General features: G+C 47.2%; 1 protein-coding gene across 1 annotated transcript in view; it reads right to left on the reverse strand.

Annotated features, from left to right (window-relative positions):
• Nucleotides 1-20,448: 20,448 nt before the first annotated feature.
• PPP1R7 (protein phosphatase 1 regulatory subunit 7) overlaps nucleotides 20,449-21,934 on the reverse strand; it is a 229,391-nt gene continuing 227,905 nt past the window's right edge. The window contains 1 exon segment of the mRNA XM_030215930.1: nucleotides 20,449-21,060. Within this exon segment, the coding sequence (XP_030071790.1) occupies nucleotides 20,884-21,060 (177 nt within the window). The 3' untranslated portion in view covers nucleotides 20,449-20,883.

A 21,934-nucleotide genomic window follows, 5' to 3' on the forward strand; every position in this document is an offset into this window, starting at 1 on the left:
CAAATTAATGGACCGTATTGACCACTTTTACCCTTTCACCTTTTGCCCTTATACCCCGTTTTTTTAAAATCTCCCTGTCCTCTACACTATGTTATCTGTATAGTTACCGGATTGGCGACTGCCTTTACGGTTTGATGTTAGTCACATTGAGCCTGCAAATTGGTGGGAAAATGTGGGGTACAAATGTGTTAATTAAATAAAATAAATTGCTAGTATTCTGTAAATTTACATAAGGGGAATGTAATTGCAGGTAACCAGTTATAAAATTAGCCTTATGGTGCCTGATTGCATAATTAGCAATCAAGGGAATGGATCTAGATGAGAAGCTTTAATCTTTATGCTTCTAAATTCTGATCTTGAAGTGTGCACCAGTGGAATCACCAGAACTTAGTGCAGACTGATGGATCCTACAAGTAACTATAAAACTCTGTAATAAGAGAGATGAGGAATCCTGAGTGTTGACTTGAATATTCTTGTGAAAAGCTGAGTTACAGTGCAAAGCCAATTAGCAGAGGTACAACAGATTTTGGGCATGATTAGGAAAGATGGTCAAAAAAAGAGAGAGCAAGGAGTTGGTGGTGTGTATTTTATTTTTGTTACATTTGTACCCCGCCCTTTCCCACTCATGGCAGGCTCAATGTGGCTTACATATTGTATACAGGTACTTATTTGTACCTGGGGCAATGGAGGGTTAAGTGACTTGCCCAGACTCACAAGGAGTTGCCTGTGCCTGAAGTGGGAATCAAACTCAGTTCCCCAGGACCAAAGTCCACCATGAATGGAACCCATCTATCCAAACTAGATAAATCTGAACTGGGCAAATTCAATGGACAATCTTGATTTGTACTGTAATATAGCGATGGCAGCTAAAGATCTGAATGATCCATCCAGTCTGCCCAACAGTCATATTCATTATCAATTCAAGATTAAATCAACAATGAACGTGATATATACTTGATCATGGTCGTTTTTTTGGTGTTTCTGGGACATAGACCACAGAAGTCTGCCCAGCTCTGTCCTTATGTTCCAACTACTGGAGTTTCCATCTAAGCCCACTCCAGCCCATCTGAAACCATTTTATTTGCAGGACACAGAATGTAAAAGGGTGCCCAGCACTGTCCTCACATTCCATATTACTGGAGTTTCCGTCAAAGCTCTCTCCAACAGAAAACAAATAACAAAAAGAGTCCCACTAATATGGCAAAAAATATGTGAAAGACACATTACACTGCGAAGAAGGAAAAAGCCTCAAAGAGCTCCAGCTCAGAATAGAGCTAAAAGTGATCTAAACGATCTATTCCTCATCATTGGCTAAAAAATGATTCCTCATTATTTGTCAAAAAATGAAACTAAATTCTCAAAAAGACAATTACATTTCAAAAGGTGCAAAACTCAAAGATACATTCACTTAAAGTATCAGATGATATCATCAAATATTGTTCATGTATAATGGTATCAAGAACAAGAAAACAAATAGACTCTAGGAATACTTAGCTTTAAAAATGTCATCTATCCTGAAGTAATAAATTCCAACGCTCAATGTCGGACAGTGTAATGCCAAGTAGCTCTCCTATCATCAGGACCCTGAAGCAGCATTGCCTATCAGAGCATTAGCGAAACGCTGGCCAATGTTGATCCGGGGGATTGTTGAGCATTGGAATTTATTGCTTCAGGACAGATGACATTTTTAAAGTTAAGTATTCTTGGAGTCTATTTGTTTTCTTGTTCTTGATAACATTAAATATCAACAAAATTTGGTGACAGTACCTGACACTTTAAGTGAATATATCTTTGAGTTTTGCACCTTTTGAAATTTGTCTTTTTGAGAATTTAGTTCCATTTTTTGACAAATACTGAGGAAGGTTTTTTTTAGTCAATGATGAGGAATAGACCATTTAGATTACTTTTAGATCTATAGATCTGGAGCTCTTTGAGGCTTTTTCCTTCCTCGCTGTGTAACATGCCTTACTTTCAATGTGGAAACTAAAAAGAGTAAGACCTTTCTTCCCAAGGGCCATCTTTCGTAACCTGGTACAGTCAATAGTGCGTAGTCACCTAGATTATTGCAATGCACTCTACGTTGGCTGTAAAGAACAAATCATCGAGAAACTTCAAACTGCCCAAAACACTGCCAGACTCGTATTTGGAAAAACAAAATATGAAAGTGCTAAACCCCTAAGAGAAAAGCTACACTGGCTTCCACTTAAAGAACGTATCACGTTCAAGGTATGCTCTCTAGTTCACAAAATCATTCACGGAGATGCCCCAGCCTACATGTCAGACCTGATAGACCTGCCACCCAGGAATGCTAAAAGATCATCTCGCACATTCCTCAATCTCCACTTCCCCAGCTGTAAAAGTCTAAAATACAAACTAACATATGCGTCAAACTTTTCTTACCTGAGCACACAACTATGGAACGTATTACCGCTCAATTTAAAAACAATATACGAACTAACTTTCACAAGTCTCTGAAGACCCACCTCTTCAACAAGGCATACCACAAAGATCAACAATTATAAATGAAACACATCTTCACACTACCTACAATCAGAACTATTTCTCTATATTTTTCTTATACCTGCTTGTTAATTACTATTATGTCATCCATGTTCTCCATGTAACACAAATTGTTATCTTCCAATATATTATCTACCAATAACGGTACATTGTAAGCCACATTGAGCCTGCAAATAGGTGGGAAAATGTGGGATACAAATGCAATAAATAAATAAATAAATATTAGTGGGTCTGTTTTTGTTATTTGTTTTCTGTTGATGAGTTAAGTGACTCCACATCTATTCAAGTCAGTTTATAGTGGAAGCTCTCTCCAATCCATCCTACAACCAGATTGCTATATGCAGGACTCAGACCATACAAGCCAGCCCATCACTGGCCTTAGTTGATACAGCCAGAGTTATCATTTAAGCACCACTTGACATGCAAACAGATATGCAACCCTTTAAGTTGTTTTTTTTTTATATCATTCATTTTCTAATTAGAGATCCTCTGTGTTCATTCCATGCCTTTTTGAATTCTACCACTGTTTTTTTTTCCACACCTCCTTTGGGATGGCATTCCAGGGAGCACATTCCAGGCATCAACCACCCTCTCCATGAAAAACATTTTTCTGACATTACTCCTGAGTCTATTACCACACAACCTCAATTCATGTCCTCTAGTTTTACCATTTTCCCTTCTCGGGAAAATATTTATTTCTACATTAATATCTTTCAAGTATTTAAATGTCTGTATTGTATCTCCCTGTCCCTCCTCTCCTCTAGGGTATACAGTGGTGGAAATAAGTATTTGATCCCTTGCTGATTTTGTAAGTTTGCCCACTGACAAAGACATGAGCAGCCCATAATTGAAGGGTAGGTTATTGGTAACAGTGAGAGATAGCACATCACAAATTAAATCCGGAAAATCACATTGTGGAAAGTATATGAATTTATTTGCATTCTGCAGAGGGAAATAAGTATTTGATCCCCCACCAACCAGTAAGAGATCTGGCCCCTACAGACCAGGTAGATGCTCCAAATCAACTCATTACCTGCATGACAGACAGCTGTCGGCAATGGTCACCTGTATGAAAGACACCTGTCCACAGACTCAGTGAATCAGTCAGACTCTAACCTCTACAAAATGGCCAAGAGCAAGGAGCTGTCTAAGGATGTCAGGGACAAGATCATACACCTGCACAAGGCTGGAATGGGCTACAAAACCATCAGTAAGACGCTGGCGAGAAGGAGACAACTGTTGGTGCCCATAGTAAGAAAATGGAAGAAGTACAAAATGACTGTCAATCGACAAAGATCTGGGGCTCCACGCAAAATCTCACCTCGTGGGGTATCCTTGATCATGAGGAAGGTTAGAAATCAGCCTACAACTACAAGGGGGGAACTTGTCAATGATCTCAGGCAGCTGGGACCACTGTCACCACGAAAACCATTGGTAACACATTACGACATAACGGATTGCAATCCTGCAGTGCCCGCAAGGTCCCCCTGCTCTGGAAGGCACATGTGACGGCCCGTCTGAAGTTTGCCAGTGAACACCTGGATGATGCCGAGAGTGATTGGGAGAAGGTGCTGTGGTCAGATGAGACAAAAATTGAGCTCTTTGGCATGAACTCAACTCGCCGTGTTTGGAGGAAGAGAAATGCTGCCTATGACCCAAAGACACCGTCCCCACTGTCAAGCATGGAGGTGGAAATGTTATGTTTTGGGGGTGTTTCTCTGCTAAGGGCACAGGACTACTTCACCCGCATCAATGGGAGAATGGATGGGGCCATGTACCGTACAATTCTGAGTGACAACCTCCTTCCCTCCGCCAGGGGCCTTAAAAAGGGGTCGTGGCTGGGTCTTCCAGCACGACAATGACCCAAAACATACAGCCAAGGCAACAAAGGAGTGGCTCAGGAAGAAGCACATTAGGGTCATGGAGTGGCCTAGCCAGTCACCAGACCTTAATCCCATTGAAAACTTATGGAGGGAGCTGAAGTTGCGAGTTGCCAAGCGACAGCCCAGAACTCTTAATGATTTAGAGATGATCTGCAAAGAGGAGTGGACCAAAATTCCTCCTGACATGTGTGCAAACCTCATCATCAACTACAGAAGACGTCTGACCGCTGTGCTTGCCAACAAGGGTTTTGCCACCAAGTATTAGGTCTTGTTTGCCAGAGGGATTAAATACTTATTTCCCTCTGCAGAATGCAAATAAATTCATATACTTTCCACAATGTGATTTTCCGGATTTAATTTGTGATGTGCTATCTCTCACTGTTACCAATAACCTACCCTTCAATTATGGGCTGCTCATGTCTTTGTCAGTGGGCAAACTTACAAAATCAGCAAGGGATCAAATACTTATTTCCACCACTGTACGTATTCAGGTCTTCTAGTCTCTTCTCATATATCTTTTGGCACAAGCCCCATATGTTTGTCTCTTTCCTCTGGACCACTTCAAGTCTTTTTACATCTTTAACAAGATACAGCCTCCAACACTGAACACAATACTCCAGGTGGGGCCTCACCAATGACTTCAACCTCTTCTTTCTTCTGCTGGTTACACCTCTCACTATACAGCCTACCATCCTTCTGGCTACAGCCACCACCTTGTCACACTGTTTCATCACCTTCAGATTCTCAGATAGTATCACCACAAGATCCCTCTCACTGCCTACACCCTAAGTGCATCACTTTGCACTTCTTTGCATTGAATTTTAATTGCCAAACATTAGACCATTCTTCTAACTTTTGCAGATCCCTTTTCATGTTTTCCACTCCCTCCACTGGCACAAATCTTGGTATCATCTGCAAAAAGGCAAACCTTACCTTCTAAGCCTTCGGCAATGTCGCTCACAAATATTTTGAACAGATTCAGCCCCAGAACCGATCCTTGAAGCACTCCACTACTCACCTTTCCTTCTTCCGAGTGAATTCCATTAACCACCATCCTCTAGCATGTCAACCAGTTCCTAATCCAGATCACCACTTTTGGTCCTAACTTCAGCCTGTCAAGTTGATTCAAGAGCCTCCTATGAGGAACTATGTCAAAGTCTTTGCTGAAATCTAAGTAGATTACATCTAGAACACGTCCTAGATCCAATTCTCTGGTCACCTACTCAAAGAATTCAATCAGATTTGTCTGAAACTATTAAACTTTTGTAAAACCATGTTGTCTCGGTTCTTGTAACCCATTGGATTCCAGGAAATTCATAATCCTTTCTTTCTATATCGCTTCCAATATTTTTCCAATAGCCGAAGTGAGGCTTGCCAACCCGTAGTTTCCAGCTTCTTAAATCCCACGGAACCACCCCCATCTCTAAGGATTTATTAAACAAATCTTTAAGAGGACCCACCGGAACCTCTCTGAGCTCCCTCAGTATCATAGGATGGATCCCATCTGGTCCCATGACTTTGTCCACCTTCAAATGTATTATTAGGAATGCTTATGAAAGATAATTTGAAGACTTGGTGATACTGCTTAAAGTATTAAATTTATGGTAATCCAATACTTTTGTGTGTATCATATGTATGGACAAGTGGCTAACCCTCAATTTTGCCGATCTGCAGCTTTTTGAATCTAGTGCATTGGGACATCAACATTTACCTATGGTTAAGTGGACTAAGCTAAAAGCGAATTAATTCAACATGTGCTTGAATGGGCTATCCACACTGGCCAAAGGACATCTGGGCTAACCACTTCAGGTCCATAAGACTATCCCTATGTCTAATATATGTGCAGGTATTCTATGTAATTGCACATAATTTATTTTCATACATGCACCAAAGCACTTGAAGGCTTAATAAAACAACATTAGCAAGGCTAAAAACTGGAGGATGCTCATATCTGATCACTATTCACACCAAAGGTTAAGGCACACCTGCAATATTAAAGATGTGAATACACCATGGACTTGCATAATGGCATGATCATTGGTGTGGTTTGTCAATTCTTTAATAATTCCTCCATATTACCCTTTCTTTATTTCCAAGCCAATGTAATGTTGGAAAGAAATTATACATTGGGGCTGAAAAAGTTGTTTGTCTATCTGGGGGCAAAATAACTCTCCAAAAACTGAATGGAAAGGGCTAAATTTGGAATGCGGAAAGACTAAGGAACAAATATAGAAAGTTTAAAAAGTGGACCAGGCTAAAGGGAAAATTAGGTTCTTACCATGATAATTTTCTTTCCTTTAGTCATAGCAGATAAAGCCATTACGTATGGGTTGTGTCCATTAACCAGCAGGGGGAGATAGAGAGCACTCAACTTTTCACAGTGCCTCATGGCCAGCTAGCTCCACTGCCTTTTCAGTATTTGAAGCTTCCAAAGCAGTATGGCAAACCGCAATGGGAATAACATGAACTTTCCTCACAGCGAACGATGGCCCCTTAACAAGGGCATAAACTCAAAAAAGGAGGGAATGAACTCATCCTCCTGGAGGGAATAAACTCGTCCTCCACTTTGTATAAATGGAGGGAATACTTGCATCCTCCTGGAGGGCATAAACTCATCCTCCCAAAACATGAACTGGAGGGAATGAACTCATCCTCCTATAACTGTAACAAGAATCCTGAAGACTGTTTTCCGACTCCCCAAGGAAGGAATATAACTTCAGGAAACAAGAACAGCACCTAAAATCAGAATCACTGCAATACAGACAATCATACAGGGAGGGCTCATGGCTTCATCTGCTATGACTAAAGGAAAGAAAATTATCATGGTAAGAACCTAATTTTCCCTTCCTTGTCATCAAGCAGATGAAGCCATTTCGTATGGGATCTAACAAAGCAATCCCTAAATAGGGTGGGAACAAGCCACACCACGCGCTAGCACCTGTGCTCCAAAATGCGCATCCATCCTGGCAGCCACATCCAGCCTGTAATGTCGGGCGAAAGAGAGCTTAGAAGCCCATGTTGCAGCACTGCAAATCTCATGAAGAGATAGTGCTCCAGTTTCCGTCCAGGAAGAGGAAATCGCTCTTGTGGAATGTGCCTTAAAGGCTTCAGGCGGAGCCCAGCCAGACAGCAGATATGCTGAAAAGATAACTTCTTTGAGCCAACGGGCAATAGTGGCTTTAGACGCTGAAGACCCTCTGCAAGGACCTGCAAACAGCACAAAAAGATGATCAGAGGTCCTGAAAGAAGGTAAAATTATGTATCATACCTGATAATTTTCTTTCCATTAATCATAGCTGATCAATCCATAGACTGGTGGGTTGTGTCCATCTACCAGCAGGTGGAGATAGAGAGCAAACTTTTGCCTCCCTATATGTGGTCATGTGCTGCCGGAAACTCCTCAGTATATCGATATCAAAGCTCCATCCGCAGGACTCAGCACTTAGAGAATTACACCCACAAAGGGACACTCTGCCCAGCTCACCACCGCCGAAACGGGGGAGGGGAATTAACCCAGCTCATCCCCACACAAGTGGGGGAGGGGAATCCGTCCAGCTCATCCCCGCGGAGCGGGGGAGGGACACCACACCCGCCGATGCGGGGGGATCTGGCTTATCCTGCAACCACGGGAGGAGCTGACTGACCCTAACACCGCCGAAGCGGGAGGGGTACAAAGCTGCCCTACAGCCGCACGAAGCGGGAGGGAGTGCCGGCAGAATTTAAATCTCAATCCAGCCCCGTAAAACGGAGGGGAGAGGAATGCAGCAGCTCACTGTAACACAAACTCGTCCTCAACTCTTGAAGAATCCAAGTGAAAGAAGAACTTGAACACGAAGTCCTCCTGAAGTAACTGAAGGCTAAACTTGAACCTAAATTCAACCAGAATATAAACAGTACAGATATCTGGGAGGGGCTATGGATTGATCAGCTATGATTAATGGAAAGAAAATTATCAGGTATGATACATAATTTTACCTTCCATATCATCAAGCTGATCAATCCATAGACTGGTGGGATGTACCGAAGCAGTACTCACCCAGGGCGGGACATAGAAATCCCTGACCGCAACACTGAAGCTCCAAACCGGGCCTCCGCCCGAGCAGCCACAGTCAAGCGGTAATGCCTGGCAAAGGTATGGGCCTTCCCCGCGGCCACCTAAGCCGCTGCAATGGCTTCCTTGCCCATCTTGCCACTGTAGGCTTAGAAGCCTGCAGACCCTTACGAGGACCTGTAAACAGGACAAACAGATGATCCGATTTCCGGAAATCATTGGTCACTTCCAAGTATCTGATGATGACTCGTCTCACATCCAGAAATTGAGAGCAGAGTATTCCTCTGGGTAGACCTCCCTACGAAAGGAAGGGAGACAGAGCTGCTGAATCACATGGAAGCGAAAAACAATCTTGGGCAGGAAGGAAGGCACTGTGCGAATAGTCACTCCTGCCTCAGTGAACTGCAGAAAAAGCTCTCGACATGAGAGTGCCTGGAGCTCGGAAACTCTTCTGGCTGAAGTGATAGCCACCAAAAAGACTGCTTTCAACGTCAGGTCTTTCAGAGATGCCCTCGACAAGGGTTCAAAAGGCGGCTTCTGCAATGCTCTTAGCACCAGGTTGAGATTCCACGCAGGCACCACTGAGTGCAGAGGAGGGCGCAGGTGATTAACTCCCTTGAGAAAGCGCACCACATCTGGCTGCGAAGCCAGGGAAGCACCCTTGAGGCGGCCCCTGAAGCAAGCCAGAGCCGCTACCTGAACTTTCAGGGAACTGAGCGACAGGCCTTTCTCCAGACCTTCTTGCAGGAACGCCAACACTGAAGAAATTGGAGCAGTGAAGGGAGAAAGTGAGCCTGCTTCACACCACGCTGCAAAGATACGCCAAACCCTGGCGTAAGCAGTAGAAGTAGAGCGCTTCCTCGCTCTCAGCATAGTGGCGATGACCTTGTCTGAGAAGCCCTTCTTTCTCAGACGCTGCCGCTCAATAGCCAGGCCGTAAGACCAAAGGGGGAGGGATCCTCCATCACCACGGGACCCTGATGTAACAGGCCCTGCTCCACTGGCAGCCGCAGAGGATCGCCGACTGAGAGCCTGATCAAGTCCGCATACCAGGGACGTCTGGGCCAATCCAGACCCACCAGGATTACCCTGCCGGGATGCTTTGCCACCCGGTCTAGCACCCTGCCTAACATGGGCCAGGGCGGGAACACATAGAGAAGCTCTTGTGTCGGCCACCGTTGGAGAAGAGCATCTACTCCCAGGGATCGAGGGTCCCGTCCTCTGCTGAAAAAGCGCGGCACTTGGCCGATGACGCCATCAGATCTAGGCTCGGCTGGCCCCAGCGCTTCGTGATGCCCAAGAACGCCTGAGCAGATAGCTGCCACTCTCCGGGCTCCAAGGTATGGCGACTGAGAAAGTCCGCCTTGACATTCATGACTCCGGCAATGTGGGCCGCTGACAGCTGTTCCAGGTTCGCTTCCGCCCACTGGCATAGATACATGGCCTCCTTGGCTAGAGGGGCGCTCTTGGTACCTCCCTGGCGGTTGACATAGGCCACAGCCGTGGTATTGTCCGACAGGCCCCGTACAGGTTTCAACACCAGTACCGGGATGAACTCCAACACCACCAACCGAATGGCTCTGAGTTCCAGGAGGTTGATAGACCACTTGCCTCTGCAGGAGACCAGAGCCCCTGCGCTGTCCTTCCCAAGCAGTGGGCTCCCAAGCCCATCAAAGAGGCGTCTGTCGTGATGACAATCCACTCCGGGGTCACCAGAGGCATTCCTGCAGACAACTTGTCTGTCTGCGTCCACCAGCTCAGCGCCTTGCGCACTGCTGGGTCCAAGGGAAGGCGCACAGCATAATCCTCCGACATCGGAGTCCAGCGCAGCAGCAGAGATTGTTGTAGTGGTCTCATATGAGCCCTGGCCCAGGGCACTACTTCCATCGTGGCCGTCATAGAGCCCAACAGCTGCACGTAGTCCCAAGCCCGAATAGGAGAGGCTACTAGGAACTAGTCCACCTGAGCCTGAAACTTGACAATCCGATTGTCTGGCAGGAACACTCTGCCCACTTGGGTGTCGAATCGAACTCCCAGATACTCCAGGGACTGATTTACTTCCAGTTGATGATCCACCCCAGGGAGCTCAAAAGAGCAACCACCCGGTTCACAGCTTTGCCGCACTCTGCATAAGAGGGGGCTTGGATCAACCAGTCGTCCAGATAAGGATGGACTTGAACTCCTTCCTTCCTCAGGAAGGCCGCGATGACCACCATTACTTTGGAGAAGGTCCGTGGAGCAGTAGCCAACCCGAACGGGAGGGCTCTGAACTGGAAGTGTCGGCCCAGTACTGCAAAACGCAGAAAGCGTTGATGAGGAGGCCAGATGGGAATATGCAAGTACGCTTCCTTGATGTCCAAGGATGCCAGGAACTCTCCTGCCCTCACTGCCGCTATAACAGAGCGGAGGGTCTCCATGCGAAAGTGCCGAACTTTCAAGGCCCAATTGACCCCTTTGAGGTCGAGGATAGGCCGTACAGAACCTCCTTTCTTTGGTATCACAAAGAAAAAGGAGTAACATCCCTTGCCAAGCTGATTTTCTGGCACCGGAACGCCCGCCCCCAGGCGGATCAGATTGTTCAAGGTCTGCTGCACTACCACAGCTTTGACCGGAGACTTGCAGGGAGAGAGTACAAACCCGTCTTTTAAGGGTCGGCAGAACTCTAGCTTGTAGCCGTCTCTGATGACTTCCAGCACCCAAGCATCTGAAGTTATTGTGGTCCACGCCCATAAACGAGGACAGCCGTCCTCCAATCTGCACTGGGGTGTGGACCAAGGCCCGTCATTGGGTACGAGACCCTGGGGGAGGACCGGAGGGAGCACCTCCAGGACGGCGGTCTCTGCGAAAGGAATGCTGCTTGGGGGAGAAGTTCCTCTTGAAGGAAGAGGGGGCAGAGGAGCCCGTCCTGCCCGGGCGGTACCGACGGGCTTCCTGAAACCGTCCTCTGGAGGTACCAGGGCGAGTACTAGCCCGAACCCTGACCTCTGGTAACTTCTTGCCCTTAGACGTGCCGAGATCGGTCACGATTTTGTCCAGCTCGACCCCAAAGAGCAGCTTGCCTTTAAAAGGCAATCTAGCCAGGCGGGATTTAGAGGCGTGGTCAGCAGACCAATGTTTCAGCCAAAGCCACCGCCGCGCAGAGACTGTCTGAGCCATGCCTTTCGCTGAGGCCCTCAAGACATCATACAGCAAGTCTGCCAAATAGGCTAAGCCCGATTCCAGGGCCGGCCAATCAGCCCTCAAGGAAAGATCCGAGGGGAAAGCCCGCTGCACCATAGTCAGGCACGCCCTGGCCACATAGGAGCCGCAAATTGAGGCCTGCAAACTTAAAGCAGCTGCCTCAAAGGACGACCTTAAGGCCGCCTCCAATCTTCTGTCTTGGGCGTCCTTTAGGGCCGTGCCACCTTCCACCGGCAACGCCGTTTTCTTAGTCACCGCAGTGATTAAAGAATCCACGGTAGGCCACAGATAGGCCTCACGTTCACTTTCAGTCAAAGGATAGAGGCGGGACATAGCCCTAGCCACTTTAAGGCTCGCTTCCGGGACATCCCAATGAGCCGCAATTAAGGTGTGCATGGCATCATGCACGTGGAAGGTTCTAGGCGGGCGCTTCGTCCCCAGCATAATGGCAGAGCCAACAGGGGCTGAGGGAGAGACGTCCTCCGGAGAGGAAATCTTCAAAGTGTCCATGGCCTGTACCAACAGGTTGGACAAATCCTCTGAGCTAAAAAGCCGCGCTGCAGAGGGGTCATCCGCTCCATCCGAGCGGGGATCCGTCTCCTCCAAGGAATCCGCAAAGGACCGTTGGGAGACCTCAGATACGCTGCCCTCATCTACATCGGAGGAGACAAAGTCCTCCAAGGCCTGGGAATCAACCCGAGGGCGTTTACCTCTGGGAACCTCAACCTCTTTACCAGACGAGGGAGCAGGGGCAGCGTTTTGCATAAGGAAGGCCTGATGCAGCAGCAAAACAAACTCGGGGAAGAAACCCCCCAGACTGTGTACTTCCGCAGCCTGGGCAACAGCCCTAGACGCACCCTCAACCGGCGCTCGCAAGAGCGGGGGAGAGACATGCTGCGCATCCAAAATGGCGTCCGGCGCGACACTCCGCGAAGGAGCCGCGCGGGAAGAACGGCGCTTAACTTTAGCCGCTTTTGTGCCGTCGCCCAAATTAAGGGCGTTCATGGCATTAATGTCTCCAACCTCAAGGGCGGCCCAAGAAGAAGCCGTCCGAGCCGCGTGGCCGGCCAAGATGGCGGAGGCGAGGAGCGGGGGATGGGCGTTTATGGCGGGAAAAATCGCCACGCCGGAAGGACCGGGACATTCATCGGCCACGAAACTGTCACCCAACAAGGGCGAATCAGGCTTTAAGACCCCCGCATCCCCTCTAGAAGCGCCCAAGCGATCCGGGGAGCGACTCTTTACGCCCTCGCCCTCCGACGCCATATGCCACGTGGAGATAAATCGGGGAACCCCCTGCCCGCTATAAAAAGGTAAAAATTACCTGCTGTCCGCTCCGAGCTGTAACGACCTGGTGTCCCAGTGAGTAGCTGCAATAAACGTTTAAATAAACGTCAAAATAAACGCCTTTAAGGACGTTCAAAATTTTTTTTTTTTTTTTTAACGGAGCCAGCGGGAGGGGGGAGAAAAGGAGGGACCTGGCACCACCAGGTTTGCACTTGCTCAAAAGAGCCCTCAACCCCAGGCACTCAACAAAACCTAAAAATTAGGCTTGGAGGCCTAGCCAGAGCTGCTGCTGTGTGTGACCACCACCTGCTGAGATAGAGAACATACTGAGGAGTTTCCGGCAGCACATGACCACATATAGGGAGGCAAAAGTTTGCTCTCTATCTCCACCTGCTGGTAGATGGACACAACCCACCAGTCTATGGATTGATCAGCTTGATGATATGGAATTTGTAATTCGCAGATACTGCAACAGAGTCCTGCGCACATCCAAAAGGTGCAACTGCCCAAATGAATCTGGAAACTCCTCCTCAACAAAGGAGGGAAGAAAAACAGGCTGGTTTAGGTGAAACGCTGAAACCACCTTAGGCATGAAGGAAGGCACGGTCCGAACCGTGACCCCTGACTCTGAGAATTGCAGAAAAGGATCTCTACAGGACAGCGCCTGGAGCTCTGACACCCGTCTCGCCAAGGTAATGGCCACTAAAAAGATGGCCTTCAGTGTCAAATCTTTCTCTGAAGCACGCCGAAGCGGTTCAAAGGGAGCCCCCTGAAGGGCCTTCAATACTAACCCCAGGTTCCAAGCTGGACAAGGTGCCCGCACGGGAGGACGGAGCCGAAGCACCCCTCTAAGAAACCGTGCCACATCTGGATGAGCAGCTAAGGACACGCCTTTAACCTTGCCACGCAGGGAGGCCAATGCTGCCACTTGCACCCGCAGGGAATTAGAGGCCAAGCCTTTGTGTACACCATCCTGCAAAAAGTCCAGAATAGGCGAGACAGGAGCCCGCAACGGAGAAAGCGCTCTTGAAACACACCAGACTTCAAAGTGGCACCAAATCCTGGTATAAGCCACGGAAGTGGAGCGCTTACAGGCCTGCAGGAGAGTGGAAATTACCTTATTTGAGTAGCCTTTATCTCTCAATTGCGCCCTCTCAATCGCCATGCCATAAGACCAAAGCGGCAGGCGTCCTCCATGGCCACCGGACCCTGTGACGACAGGTGCGGAACCAGAGGTAACGGAAAGGGAGCCTCCAACAGCATTTGTCGGAGGTCCGCATACCAAGGCCTCCTGGGCCAATCCGGGGCGATGGGCACCACTTCTCCTGGATGCAGCTGAATCCGCAGGAGCACTCGCCCTATCAAGGGCCACGGAGGGAAGACATACAGCAAGCCCAGGGGCCAGGATTGAGCTAAGGCATCCAACCCGGCAGAGCGAGGATCCCTCCGTCTGCTGAAGAAGCACGGGACTTTGGCATTGGAACTGGTCGCCATAAGATCCATCACTGGCTTGCCCTATTTGGCACATATCTGCAGGAATACATCGTCTGCTAGTTCCCACTCCGCTGGATCGATCTGATGCCTGCTTAGATAGTTGGCTTGCACATTGCTCTGACCTGCAATGTGAGCTGCTGACAGGGACTGTAGATGCAGCCTGGCCCAGTGGCAAATTTGTTCGGCCTGCGCGGCTAGAGCTCTGCACTGAGTGCCGCCTTGTCGATTTATGTAGGCCACTGCTGTTGTGTTGTCCAACATCACTCGGACAGCCAATCCTTCCAGGGTCACTTGAAGGGCCAGAAGAGCCAGAAACACTGCTTTCAACTCCAGGCGGTTGATAGACCACTCCGACTCGTCGGAGTCCACAGACCCTGGGCATGCTTCCCCTGGCAATGTGCGCCCCAGCCCTTCAGGTTGGCATCTGTCACCACTAGGCACCAATCGGGGAGCGCCAGCGGCATTCCTCGCCGCAACATGCTGTCCGAGAGCCACCACTCCATACTGAGACGGGCCGCAGGGAGCCAAGAAAGTCTGCACTGATAATCCTGAGATACTGGAGACCATAGTTGAAGTAGAGAATACTGTAGAGGTCTCAAGTGCGCTCTCGCCCATGGAACCACTTCCAAGGTGGCCGCCATCGATCCCAACAGCTGGACAATGTCCCAAGCTCGCGGGCGGGGCATCCTCAGGAGCAGACGGACCTGATTCTGAAGCTTGCACCGCCTTTGCTCGGGAAGAAACACATAGCCCGAGGCTGTGTCAAACCTGGCCCCAAATATTCTAGAGATTGCGAAGGGGTCAGGTAACTTTTGGCCATATTGACGACCCAGCCCAGAGATTGAAGGACTGAAACCACTCTGGCTGTAGCTAGATGACTCTCTTTTTCTGAGTCTGCTCTGATGAGCCAGTCGTCTAGGTATGGGTGAACCCAGATACCCTCTCGCCTGAGAAAGGCAGCTACTACCACCATTACCTTGGAGAAGGTTCGGGGAGCTGTGGCGAGGCCAAAAAGGCAAGGCCCGAAACTGGAAATGTTTTCCCAACACTGCAAACCGCAGAAACTTCTGGTGCGGGGGCCAAATTGGTATGTGCAAGTAAGCTTCTTTCAGGTCCAGAGACGTGAGAAACTCTCCTGGCTGTACTGCCGCAATGACGGAGTGCAGGATTTCCATGTGAAAATGCCTCACTCTTAAGGACGTTTAGCTCTTTTAAGTCCAGGATCGGGCGAAAAGACCCGCCTTTTCGTGGCACCACAAAGTAAATGGAGTAGCGGCCTAGACCTTGTTCGGCGGGAGGCACCGGGTTCACAGCCCCTATCTGGCACAGACTGTGCAAAGTCTCCTCTACCGCCGCCCGTTGGCGGCAGAACCGCATCGGGACTCCACAAACACGTCTCTCACCAGGGCATCGAATTCTATTCGGTATCCGTCTCTGATCAGGTCCAAGACCCATTGATCTGCGAAGATTTTGGCCCACTCCTCGAAAAAGAGGGAAAGTCTTCCTCCGATGACAGGAAACGAGGAGGGGGCTGGCGCACCATCGACAGGGTCGCCCCTGAACTCCAGGCCTTGAACCGGCAGCTGCAGAACGTTTGTCCGAGCAAAAGGAGTTTCTCTGCTGAAAGCGGGCACGTGAAGTGAACCCAGCAGCACACCCCGGGTGGTACTTTCTAGCTTCACGGAAGCGAGGTCTGTAAGAGGAGCGGACCGCCTGACCCTTAGAGGAAGGCTTCGGCCTATCTTCGGGCAAGCGCTGAGGTTTGGAATCCCCCAGGCCTTTAACAATGTTTTCCAGCTCCTCACCAAACAGGAGAAGGCCTTGAAGGGCAACTTCACCAACCTTTGCTTAGAGGCCATGTCCGCCACCCAATGTCGCACCCAAGAGTGCGGCGAGCCGTCACTGCTACAGCCATTTGTTTAGCTGAAGCTCTGACCATATCAAAAAGGGTGTCAGCCAAAAAGGACAAGGCCGACTCCGTCCGTGGAGCCACTTCAGATAAGGTCTCCGCTCCATCACCGTGCTGTTCCACTGCCTGCTGTAACCAAGCCAGGCAGGCTCTAGCAGCATAACAACTGCATGCAGACACCCGAACAGTGAGACCTGCCAAATCAAAGGACCGCTTCAGAGCTGAATCAAGCCTGCGGTCTTGAATATCCTTCAGGGCAACACCTCCTTCAACAGGGAGGATAGTTCTCTTTGTCACAACCGTGACTGGGGCATCCACTTTAGGCATTGCAAAGCGAGCCAAATGTTCCTCACTCAGAGGGTATAATTGCCCCATAGCCCTGGCAACCTTCAAAGGTCCCTCGGGGTCAGCCCATTGAGCCGAAATAAGCTCTTGGATGGAGTCATTCAAAGGAAAGGCTCGAGCAGGCTTTCTGGTACTAGCCATCCTTGGATTAACAGAGGAGGCTGTGCCACTCCCAGGATCTTCAATCGAGAGGGCTTGTAAGGCATCTGAAATAAGCGCTGGCAGCTCCTCGCGGTGGAAAATCCTCACCGCAGACAGATCATCAAGCTCCTGTGGCAATTCTGCACCCGACTCTGGCTTCTCAGCCCAAGAAGTTCTGACAGACCCCTCAGAATCCTCATAGTCCAACCACGGGGGAATAAAGGGGGGTGCGCCACACTCAGAAGGGGAATTAGCCCTTCTGCGTTTATCAGGAGGATAAGACAGGCAAAGCCAACTCCAAAAGGCCAGGATCCACCGGGGGGGGGGGGGGGCAGGCAGAGGGTCCGAAGATCCCTGTGGAAGAGCTCTTTTAAGTATGTACGCCCTATGCAGCATTAAAACAAAATCAGGGGAGAAAACCGCTCGCTGACCGCCCGGATCCTGCCCAGGGCTATCAGCTCTATTATTAGCCTCACTCAGAGGACCCCCCCCCCCCCCCCCCGGATTCAGGGCTCTCCGTCGCAATGGAGGCCGCGCCATGTGGAAAAACCAAAATGGCATCCGCTGCCAGCTCAGAGCGCAAAAGATCGCCGCTCGCCATGCTCGGGCCGGCTCTACCGTCTGTACAGCATGAATTATAGAGCCCCGCTGCTGATTTGCGCTTGCCACATTTAGAACAGCGCTTTACTGTCTCCGCAGCCATCGCCGAAAACGGCGGTAAAATTCAAAAATGGCAGTTCGTGCCAAAAACATCCCGATCGCGGGCCCACCCCGGAGGAGTCAGAAAACAGTCTTACCTCACTAGACCGAGTATCACAGCTTCGGTCCTGCAGAAGAATCTCAAGAAAAAAAAACCTCTTTTCCAAGATCGCTGTGCTAAAGCGCAACGCAACTTTAATTATTTATTTATTTATTTTTAACGCTGTGAGGAAAGCAGAGGCATAAGAGGTAAATAAAAACACTCCGGAGGCTCAGATAAGTGGGAACGGCGAACCAATGTGCCTGTATCCACTGAGTGGGAAAGGACAGGGAAAAGCAAGCTAATATGTCCACATCCACGGGGGCATGGGTAAGGCAGGGAAAGGGCTGACCTATGTGCCTTCAAAGTGAAGCTGCTATAGCCTCTAACACTCCGGCTAACAACTGGCAAGCCAGGAGCCACCCCCAGGCAGATTTTGATGGAGCTCGAAGAAGCTGCAGCCACCCTGCTTGGGGAGATAGAGAATACTGAAGAGGCAGTGGAGCTAGCTGGCCATGAGGCACTGTGAAAAGTTGAGTGCTCTCTATCTCCCCCTGCTGGTTGATGGACACAACCCATACGTAATGGCTTCATCTGCTTGATGACAAGGAAGTGAGGATTTTGGAAAAATAAAGGCCCCAGAAATAGAGTCCAATTGGAGAAGGAATTGCAGCAGCTGGAAAGTAGAAACATTAAAACATAGTGGTTTGCAACTTCATTCAAAAATGCCCCTTCCTTCTCCTCTCCTTTTCAGAGATAGACACAGATATTAAAAATGTTTTTAATAGTGTACCATTCTTCTACCCCATACCTTTAAAACAAGCAAGAGATACACACCACAACACACAGACACGGGCAAATCAAGATACATGCACATAGTTCATTTTTTTAAATGGTGCCCCTACTCACTCCCTGCTGGTCTCTTAGCAATTCAGATGTGTTTCATTTTCTTTATTGTAAATTGAACTTTGACATCTAGTGACTAAATGCTTTCTTAATGCTTGCTGTCTACAGTGACATGTAATGACTAAACAGTGTAAGTTATTACTGGCTGCTATTTGTACTAACATGTAGTAGTAGATACACAGAGAAATACCTCTTGCTTTGGTACAGTGGCCTTTTGTGGCTAAATTGTAAAATGCATCCTTTGAAAAACATTACCAGTGTATAAATTATGATAGGTGGAAAAACCCAAACATTAAACCAACTAACAGCATGTTAGAAAAAAATTATGCATAGGGGCTTGAAACTTTGTCTCTCTCTCTCAGGCACATACTCTTCATCAGCAGGCAAGATAGATACATACAAGAAATAGGGTCAGGAGAGAAGTAATTGAATCAAGCTTTCCCTTGTTTTGGCTAAGCAGTTTCTTCCTGCATGTTTGGCTTGATACTTCATTTTATATCTCCCTTCCAACTCAGCCCGGCCATTGTAGAAATTGCCCTTGGCCAACAGGCACTGATCCTGTCTAGTCTCTAGCTTTTGTTGTTGGGCAATGGTAAGACACTCTACTGCTTTGGATGATGGAACACTGCTTCAGCAGCATCCCCGGCCCAGGCAATAGAAACCTGACCCACATATCAAATTCAAGACTTTCCATATTGCAGTACACAATATTTGCCAATGAGCCACTGGGCTACCCTACTATCCTTTTTTAATCAGGTCTACAGCTTTAGAAAACTATTCTGAATGAACTTTTTCTGAGTAGTAATGGCCCAATAAAGTGTAGGATATATTTGTATTTTTTTTCTACTTATGACAGTTTAAATTCCTCCATCCATCATTTTATTGCTCATTTGCTCCTCTGCTCCAGTGTCCCAGTTAAGGGATATTGGCACAAGATAAGCTATAATAATAATATGATGAGGCTACACCATCAGCAAGAGGTTGATGTATGCACAGATAAGCAATACCTTATTTGCTCTTCTCAGTGGAAGACTAATGAGATGGAAGCTTGCAAAGCCTTAACTAGTATAGGAAGATTTAAGGCTAGGTGTTTAAAGTACTAGTAGCTACAATAAATCACATCATACAATATACATAAGAAATGTCATGCTATGACAGACCAATAGTCCATCATCGCAAGCACCCTGTCTCCAACAACAGCCAGTAAGAAGCACAAGAGTACCCAGCCAATCACAGTAAAAGTTTTGTCACAACAGTAAGATATGGAGACATCCAAATCTATCTGACAAAATAATTATTTATGGATCATCTACCATAACCTTGTCTACAGAGATATACCTCCAACAGGATCAACACCTTTCATACCTATGAGTTGAGGGGTATATTAACTGTGAACCAATTATAGTTTTCCTCTTCCTTGCAATCTTAGGGGTCCCTTTTCATAAGCTGTGGCAAAAGGGGGCCTGCATGTTTTTGACATGTGCTGAGGCCCCCTTTTTCTGTAGTGGATAAAAGGTTTTTTTTTTTTTAAAGAAATGTCTGTGCGGCAAGTGAAGCACTTGCTGTATGGCCAATTTGGGAGTGGGGGGGAGCACTGTCTAATTACCGTTGAGTAAACATCGGCACTACAAAAATAAAAATATTTTTGTAGTGCCAGAAATGGCGAACGCTGAGGCTGGAAACTACTGCCAGGTTGCTGCGGTAGCCTGGCAGTACTTCCAGTTTAGTGAGCGGTAAGCCCACTTTGGGCTTACGCTGCTTAGTAAAAGACCTCCTTAGCACTGTAATGGGGGCTGTAGTACGTAAGCATGAAAATCAAATATGCTGAAAAAGGATGATCTTTTTCAGGTGCTGGGGAAGAGCATATAGCTGTAGATTCTATGGCCAGTTTCCTCACCATAAGAACATTTAGTGCAAAAACAACATATGCAACTGAACACTATAGAAAGACAGACACACTAGTGCCTGTGTGAACAGGCAAAACAGGACAACATTCATGTCATAAGATTTAATAACAATAATTATTAAAAAAAAAATTGTATGTCTCCACTTTCTTTTGAGGCTTGTACTATTAGGTTGTGTAAGTGTGTGTCTGAGACTACATCTTCATTTCCTGATCAGTGGCAGATGTGGATAAAATTCCTCACACCAAGTCATAACATTAAAGAGAGGTGAAGAGAAGGGGTAAAAGATAGGTAGAAAACACAGCAGTGGTCCTGCTAAACAGGGCCATAAGCCAGTACACCAACAGCATACTTTTGGTTTCCTTAGTGCAGAGGATCAGCGTTCAATGCATTTGATAAAAGATCAATTTGGTGGGTGGCAATATTCCATGTGCGTGCGCTTCTAGAATGCACACTGTGCTGGAGCAAGGGAGATGGTCAGACAAGCATAAAAGACATGAGTGTGAAAGGACTAGGATAGCTGTTCAAAACCGGACAAATGTGGCATCAATCTGCCGAACAGATGGCAGTGCAAGCATGATTTTGCGCCGATACTGTGGGTCCTTCTGTAAGGGGTTCCTCTCTAAGTACACAGTCTCCAGTGTCTTGGCTCCTTTCAGCTCATCTAGATCACTCCAGTTTTCAACTAGATTGTCATTCATCTAAAAAAAGAAATATGAATAAGAGCACTAGAATAAGAAATATCTATTAACTCTCTGCTTTTAAATATTTCAATGATAATTTAGAATAAGGTCATAATCTTCCTTCACAGTTTATTAAAATAGTTTCATCATCTTTTCTACACATTTTTCTTGAAATATTGAATTGAGTACAGTTCCAATGGTGACCAATTCTTATTATCAGTTTAGCATTCTATACCACTAAGAGTTCCTCCCACAGAACAAATGCAATCATTGGGATCTGATGTACGGATTGGAAGCAACGTAGCCTTAGCCCAGATCATGCAACATGGATTTTCAACTGTAAGGGAACAAATCAGTGTCAATACTATTAGTATCTTTAAATTGTTTTTGCTGCCCAATAAGAGTTGCATGAACTCATTCAATGTGGAAATTATGCTGACACTACTGAAATATGGTTAATCTTTAAAGATGTCCTCCCATTTTCACATATGAAAAGGAAAATTTTAGTTTTGCTATACAAGCTGTCTTATGAGTTGTCCTTTTAAATTCTTTTTCCATTTGGCTATCACAAGATATTAGAGACGTTTCTCATGTACTACCCCTCCCAGATTTAAAGCTCTGCAAATAAGGTTTTCCCATATAGCTACTGCAATAAAGCAGTACAAGGTGACAGTACAAGAAAAAATTTAAACTTACCTTTTAAATTTCCTTTCCTTGGGTTATGTCGGCTAACAGCAAATAGAAACAGACAAAAAGCCCAGGTCTGACTTTATTCTCCTTATTTGGTGGTGGTGGGAGAGAGAAACCCTTGCTAAAAACCCATAGTAAACAATAACATTCGGTTTGCGCTGTCAAGCCACCATCAGACTTGATTCTTAATATCTGCTTGTAC

Source organism: Microcaecilia unicolor, chromosome 10, assembly GCF_901765095.1.
Source record: "Microcaecilia unicolor chromosome 10, aMicUni1.1, whole genome shotgun sequence".
Taxonomy (NCBI): domain Eukaryota; kingdom Metazoa; phylum Chordata; class Amphibia; order Gymnophiona; family Siphonopidae; genus Microcaecilia; species Microcaecilia unicolor.